Raw genomic sequence first — 7644 nt, 5'->3', positions numbered from 1 at the left:
AGACTGGATTTCGTAATTCATTTTCTTTAAACTCCAAGAAGTTTGGGAGTATCTTTTTCTTTTTCCTCACGTCTCTGAAGTGTTGGCCACTTGAACTTTCACCGGGTGGTCGTACCTCATCTTCAGACGATGAGTCCTCAACACCGATGTATACGTCCATGTCAAAATCAATGTCCTCTGAATCATCATCTTCATCACTAACCTGATTAATGCCTTTACCTATGCCTGCCAGTCCAAGGTCAACAGCATCACCATCAACTTCATGTCGTCTTCGCTCATTTCAAAACCAACATCTTGAACGTCTTCACCAGCCTCAACATCGGAGCCAATAACCTCACCATCTTCAACATCTTCATTTGGCTCACCCTCTTGATCGGGCTCAACAACTTCATTCAGTCCAAGGCCTTCATTGACCTCACCAGCTTGAACATTCCGAGTCTCGTCGCGACGGTTTTACTGATCGTTGTCACTCACCGCCCCCGGTCCAGTTGGGTGAGAACCATCGGGGTGGTCACAGTACACGTGCACTTCCCATTTTGTTTTCAGAGTCTCTGCTATCACTTCTAAGAGAAACTCATCAGAGACTATGCACTCCAGTTTGTCACACAGCATGGACATCATGAAGTATAGTGGCGCCGTAGTGTATCCCAGCGTGACCGTTAGTAGCTTGTCCAACAAACCAATAAACATCCGATCTATGTCTACACTGTCTATGCGCTCTATAACTCCACCTTCATAGTTCCAATCACGATCAGTAGTTGCAAAAACCAGCGTACCCCATGGTGAACGTTCAAGACAAAACCATTCAACAATTCCTCTGTCAAAGAAAACAAATAAAACGTGCTAATTAAATATAGTCAACCAACCAACACAACGCTTACATTTAATATACCGAACCGACACTAAGGACCCATTGTTTACTAAAAGGGGACAACAAACTTAAACAAACAAAAAAAAAACCCAAAAAAGCAACCAGACAAACAATATTCTTCTTTATCAAACCATGGTCCCATTCGACAAATTCAGCTTTCACATTGTGGTACCCAATAATAGTCGTCTTTATCAAACCCATAAAAGAGAGGAAAAATATTCATACCATCACAATCAATTTCACTTGGTCGAGACTCCTTCGTTTGAACATGTTATTTTTCCTTCGATTTTGGATTATCTTCAGGCAATTTCTTTGTCCGTGTAGGCGATTTCTTCTTCGATTCAGCGATCCGTTTCGACTTCGCACGAGAAGATGACGCACCCACGAACCTCCCACCACGCTTTCTCGCTGGAGAAGGCTTCCCCGGAGATTTTCCTTTCGCCATTCCCATAGATTTTCGATATCCTAGTTTGTGTGTTAATCGATTCACATTCAGATACGATTTTAGGATTTTTTTTTTTGTTAGTTACTTTTAGGATTTTAATTTACATTTTTCCATTTAATATTTAGATTTTAATTAAAAAATAAAATGAAAATACACTCCCTCACCGAACTAACGACATCTCAATATCACCATTCTTTCAACGAACACGTGCGTTCCACGTGACTATTTAACTGATGATTGGGCCGAGTTTTTGACGGAAATGACCTAGATGCAACTTTTACATAGAACAAGGGGTAACTAATCAGTTTTTAAAGATCAGGGAGCTTTTTGTAAGTGACGCCATAGTTTAGGGGACAAAACATTTATTATAACATTTCCAATAATCCACTAAAAACTAATTTTGGCCAAAAATACTACTTGGCTTTGTGTGAAAAACCCAAAATATCCTTCCCTTTAATACTCCTTCGTTTTGATCAAAAACCAAAACTCAATCAATATTTATTTTTAGTAATTATTTTTTCATTTGATTGATTTTATTTCTCTTTCTTCTCCCAAACCGAGTTTATTCAAAATCTCACCCTCACCGAGTTCTCAAAATAAAGATAAATATTAATTGTCTTGGATTTTGATCAAAATGTAAGAAATATTAAAGTGAATGGTATTATGAGTTTTTCATACAAAGCCAAGTAGTATTTTTGACCAAAATTATGTTTTAGTGGATTATTGAAAAATGTTATTGAAATGGTGATAGATATGACAATTTCTCTTAATAGAATGCTGTGCCATTAAAAAAAACAATAATGATAATAATTAAACAAAGCAAATAATAACTTGAATTGCCAAAAGATATTTACACCGATAAATTTTGTATCGAAAGGTTAGATAGATAAATAAATATATTCTATTAGCTATTTTAAAAATAAATGTAAAAAAATATAGTTATAATAAATGTGAAGTTTCCACAACGACTAGAATCTATCAACTACATTGATGTAAAATGCAATTAAAATATTGTTTCATAACTCGAGGACTAAAGTCTAACCCTGAGCATCTTTTTTTTTTTTTAAATAATGTCAAATATACATTATTTTTTTATTTCATATCAACGCAACGACATATGACTTGGTAAATGACTCTAATAACAGTGGATGCTTCAACACATTTCAAATAAAGTATATATTGAGGTCTCTAACTCAAAATTGAGTCACGAGTCATGACAAATTTTGCACAAAACCTAATTTATTTATGTACCCGGTTATCATGAAAGAAAAATAAAAACTAATATTAATCCGTCCGTGTTAGCTGAAAATAGGGTATCAATCTCAAAAACTTTCAGAACTGAACACCGCGTAACTTATTGGAACTCATCTTTTGTCCAGTCAATATAACAGAGATGCGATTTGAAATGGAGCACCATAAAGAACAAAGCAAAAAATAATGAAAGAAAAAAGTAATCAACGCTTCACCCATTGAAAGCTCTTTCTTGCTTTGGCCTTGCCTGGTTTTTTCCTTTCAACCATACGCGGGTCTCTCGTCAAGAAACCAGCTGCGAAGATGGGCAAAAAAAGAATAAATAAATAAATTAATTTTGTTTAGCACAAAGCCACCACATTTTAATGGCTCTATTTGTAAGTTGGATGTCTTTGAGCCTTTGAAGCCATGTAAATGTAATTTTAAGCTCCAATTATCAACTGCTAAACTCCAATTGATTATTGATAAGGTTTATTTTTACTGCAAATCGTCTCTGAACAAGTATACAAGCAGAACAGTTTTTTAGCAAATCCGCATCAAACAATATTTTTTAAGCATTTCAGATACCTTCGAAAAAATATTTAATTTTTCATGAATCAACAGAAACTTAAAACATATTTGTCATATTTTATTATATTAAAGACTGTTTAATTAAACCATGAAAATACTAAATAGAAAAAACAAATTTGGATTGTTAGCTAAGGTTATTATTTGAATTAAAAAATTTGGAAAATTATAAACATGTTATATAAGCTCACCAATGTGTTTATTTGTTTTCTAAAAAAATATATATAATTTTTAAGTAAATGACTAAAATGCTATAAATCAATAGTTTTGTGGGCAATTTTGCTAATAAAATTGATTTAGGGATCAGAATTTTACACTCATATTGCTTTGTGACTACTTGCACTAAAGAGCTTACTCATAATAATCATAGGTTTTAAATTGTTGTTAGTTGTGCTGAAGGAGAAAAGGTGCATCCTATATAAAAAAATTTTTAAAAAAAAATCCTAACAAAGAATTGTATAATACTTTACGAGTAAGATAAAAATTCGAAACCAAAACCAGAACTCAAAAACTAGGTTTGTGCAGCTTCTTCAATAATATGCATTTAGGAAGAGTTATTGGAAAACCTAGTTTAAGAAAATAAGCTAAAGTGACCCAGATGAAGCATTACCAACCGATGCCACCCTAATCTTGATCTCTCTTTAACAATAGCAATGAGCATATATACCTGCTTTCAACGGAGGACGCAAGTCTGGTTCCCAGTTTTGCAACGCCCTGCTTATCCCCAATAGAATAGCTCCGGCTTGGCCTGACATTAAAACAAGTTAATTCATTCTATTTGGACTAATAGAGAGAAGAAACATTGTCATTTTTTACATTGATCAACCACTTAAATTATTCTTTGCCTCGCAATGAAAGGGAAAGTGGACCAGAAAAGTAAAGGTAAGGACCCTTTTCTCCTAATATATCAGTACAGGGATATATGATCCAAGTGAAACTGACAAAATGGAACAAAGTACCATTACAAAACAGTTGAGGTAGTTTAGCATGTTCTTAGTTCACAACTCAGTTCCAACATATTTTTTTTTAAGTATATTACTCTGTATTAAAAATAAAATAAAAATAAAAACTATATTGGTTGCTAGGTGGTTCATCATGAGCGGTTGAACCTTTTTTTTTTTTTTTTTTTTTTTTTGCAATAGAACCCTTTTTTTTAGAAACGATATTCTTTTTATTGAATAGATTAAAAGTTACAAGGTAAAGAAAAGCCTGGGGATGAAACAAAACCTAGCCCCCCAGACCGCATGCAAAACGAACACGCCAGCCCACGAGAGAAGGGACATGAGCGATTGAACCCTTAACCTCATGGAACTAAACTAGGTCCCTTGGGAAATGATAAACATGCATATTGATTACACAACTATATTCCTTACACCAATCTGAAGCTTACTTAATCAACAATTAATTGAATTTATGAGAGCAAGTAGATTTCTCACCAGTGATACCACCTCCCTGAACTGTACACCTAACGTCCCAAAGCCCCAAAGTCTTTGTCTCCGAAAAGGGGCGAAGAAGCGCAGCACGGTAATCAAGGATTGGAAAGTACACATCGAAATCCTTTCCGTTGACAACAAATTGTCCATCACCGGGTTGAATCCAAACCTTGGCAACGCTGCATTTCCTTCTTCCTAACGCGTACGCTCTTCCTTTGTCGTCCACTCTCCTCACTCTGACATTGGCAGCTTCCTCGAGCTTGAGGCGCTCCTTTTCTGCTTCTGATGACGTCTTTTTACCTCTTTCCCTCCGAAGAGCCTCTAACTCCTTCAGGGGCGGTAATCCTTCAACCCCCTCAAAGTCTTTCAGTGCAATCAAGCTATCGATCATTTCGTCCGTGATCCCAGACTCAGTAATTAGATCACCGAACGCTCGTCTTGGACCTATAAATATTGTACAGACAATCAGTTATATCAATCTGACACCATTTTACTACTACTAAAAATATCATGAAGGCTATGTTTGATTTTCCATGAATTTTACAATGGAAAATGAAAATCTGAAAGAAAGTGTTAGGGGAAATAAAAATTCTCTAATGTTTGGAAGTCGGGAAAATTTTCAGGGAAGGAAAATGAAATCCTCAATGTGAAATCCCTGCGAAATCCCTCACATGTTTGTATATTCTTGACTAGTCATTATCTACAATGTGACTAGGAATATGATATCTCAAATTTCAGTTATACAAATTTCTTCAAATTTCATATTCAGCTCAGTTTTTCCACCTTCGAAACATACCTAACACTTTGTAAGATTTCCACTTTCAATATAAACACCACACATAAAGAGAAAATCATGTCATATAACTTCTTTAGGCCATAGAATTTTCACTCAAATGAGTTCACACATTCTTCAATACCAATAATTATAACAAATGAAGTTGAACAAGGCTTTCTGTTCAGTACGCAGTAAACGAATGAGTACCCTTAAGAACTTCAGTGAGAGCTTGTTCCTCTCTCTGGAGACTCAAAGCCTGGAGTCTCAAAGCTTCCTCGTTTCTGGCGATCTGAGCCTCCCTGGCAGCAACAGTGCTTTCGTCGTCTTCATCGTCGTCGTCAAGGATCTCAAAAACCTCGTCCTTCGCATCATCCTCCGTCGTCGTAGTCCATGGCTTGAAAACATCGCCCTCTTGCTCGGCATCGCCTCCGGCACTCGATTGGGCGTCTCCGGTGGGGAAGAGAGAATCGAAGCTCTTCTCGCCCGAATCCTGGGAGAAATTCCAGTTGTCTCCGGTGTTGTCGCCGTCGCCGCCGCCATTGAAGGAGGAGAAGAATAGAGCGGAGAAGTGTAAGGTTGGGAATTCGGGAATGGATAAGGGTCTAGGTTGGGATTGGGGCTGAGGTGAGAGCTTGGAGGAAATTAGGGTTAGGGCACGGAGATGAGAGGGTTTACGAAGGAGACGAGAGAGCATGGTGTTAAATGGTGGGGATCTGGAATGACTCTCCAGTTCAGTTTTACTCGATTAAAACCCTTGATACATAAACCTCCTCCATTCATTTTCATTCCCAATATTAGGGATGAAAAAAAAAAATCAAAATTATTGCAAGAATTGAATATGTATTTCACTAATTCTTTGACCACATGTATTGTGGATGTAATCGGCATTCGTTTTTTTCACGTGCTATCTACTCAAATTCGAACCATCCGATTGAAAAAGTAAAATAAAATTAAATCAACCAAAAAATAATCGAGTTAATTTAGATTAGATTTTTCAAATTATAATTCTCAAAAAATGATTTTATAACTAGAATGAAAATAAAATTTTTACTTATCAAAATTTTACTTATCTTTAAAAAGTTTACGTATTAAAATAAAAATTACGCAAATTTTAATGTATTTGTAAATAATAAAGTATAATACTGATAATTTTTTATTTAATTATAATATTATTAAAAATAATATTTTTTAACAATATTACATATAAAATATTTACAATTAAAAAAAAAATTAAAGAATTAACACCATCGGGTTGGTTTGGTTCAACCCAATCTCACGACTATAAAAAATCAAACCAACCCGAAACAATTACAGTTTGGGTTGGTTGCAACTCAAACTTTATCGGATTTTAATGAGGCGGTTTAAAAAATTGGTTTGGATGGTCGAGTTGTTCGGCTAGGCGGTTTTCATGAACACCCCTAATATGTACCCCTAGATTTTTATTTGGGAAAATATCAACTATATCTCATGTGTTTAATTGAAATCCGTGATTTATTCCCTAAGTTTTCAGAAATATCAAACATCTCCATTCAGTTCAATATACATGACAAATACCTCCCATAAAAATATGTTATATTGCAAATAACACCATTTTCGTTTATTTTTTCAAAAGTAAAATTTGAACTCCTCAAAATACCCTTAATAAAATAAATATTTTACTATTTTATTAAACAAAACAAAATAATCAAAACCTCTTTTTCAACAATAATCCTTAACTTTTTATAAAGAAAGATTTTGATTTAATTTTTTTATATTAAATAAAAAATAAAGAGTTATCATTAAGAGTATTGTTATCGGTCGTTTTCGGGAAACCGGAAAAACAAAAATGATATCACGTCGGCTGGATCACATGCCGGGCCCCGGCCCGCGCGCACGCTGCACGCCTTGCCCCAGGGCCCGCGCACGCGCCCAGCGCCCCCGGCCCACGCGCGTCCAGCGCTCCTGGTCCTCCGGTTGGCTTCAAGGGGTTGCCTCATAGATGAGAAGAGGACGGACGCACTCTCCCGCCTTGCCGCGCAGAAGAGAAAGGTCGAGAAGTACTACAATTCCAAGGTCAAGCTGCGGAAGTTTGCCGACGGAAGCCTCGTCCTTAGAAGGGTGTTCCAAAACACCAAGGTGCAAGGAGCGGGAGTCATGGGCCACACCTGGGAAGGCCCGTATCGCGTGCGTCGAGCCATTCACAACGGCACGTACGAGCTCGAGAACCTGGAGGGACTCGTGTTCACACACTCGTGGAACGCGGAACACCTACAACAATATTACCAATAAGAAGCCCGCTCTCATTTTTCCTTACGTTTAGTTG

The 7644-nt window shown here is 36.4% G+C and overlaps 1 protein-coding gene across 1 annotated transcript; it reads right to left on the bottom strand.

Moving 5' to 3' along the window:
* Positions 1-2577: 2577 nt before the first annotated feature.
* Positions 2578-6105, bottom strand: LOC149390167 (Ribosomal protein S5 domain 2-like superfamily protein). The gene is made up of 4 exons (XM_089620987.1): positions 5550-6105; positions 4571-5011; positions 3802-3882; positions 2578-2862 (listed from the first exon to the last, which is right to left on the bottom strand). The coding sequence occupies exons 1-4, from the start codon at positions 6034-6036 to the stop codon at positions 2771-2773; spliced, it is 1101 nt and encodes a 366-aa protein (XP_089477113.1). The 5' UTR covers positions 6037-6105; the 3' UTR covers positions 2578-2770.
* Positions 6106-7644: the final 1539 nt, after the last annotated feature.

This window comes from Urtica dioica, chromosome 7 (assembly GCF_054948205.1).
Source record: "Urtica dioica subsp. dioica isolate 48M chromosome 7, U.dioica_male_clone48M_v1_H2, whole genome shotgun sequence".
In the NCBI taxonomy this organism is placed as follows: Eukaryota; Viridiplantae; Streptophyta; class Magnoliopsida; order Rosales; family Urticaceae; genus Urtica; species Urtica dioica.
This window is presented reverse-complemented; position numbering and strand designations above follow the sequence as displayed.

Bases quoted from the DNA above. Each gene is read 5' to 3' on its own strand.
- LOC149390167 (XM_089620987.1), bottom strand. From the start codon at position 6,036: ATGCTCTCTCGTCTCCTTCGTAAACCCTCTCATCTCCGTGCCCTAACC. The intron at 5,012-5,549 runs GTACTCATTCGT...CAATATTTATAG, and splicing joins TCTCACTGAAGTTCTTAAGG to GTCCAAGACGAGCGTTCGGT. The intron at 2,863-3,801 runs GTATATATGCTC...CCATCTTCGCAG, and splicing joins GCGTCCTCCGTTGAAAGCAG to CTGGTTTCTTGACGAGAGAC.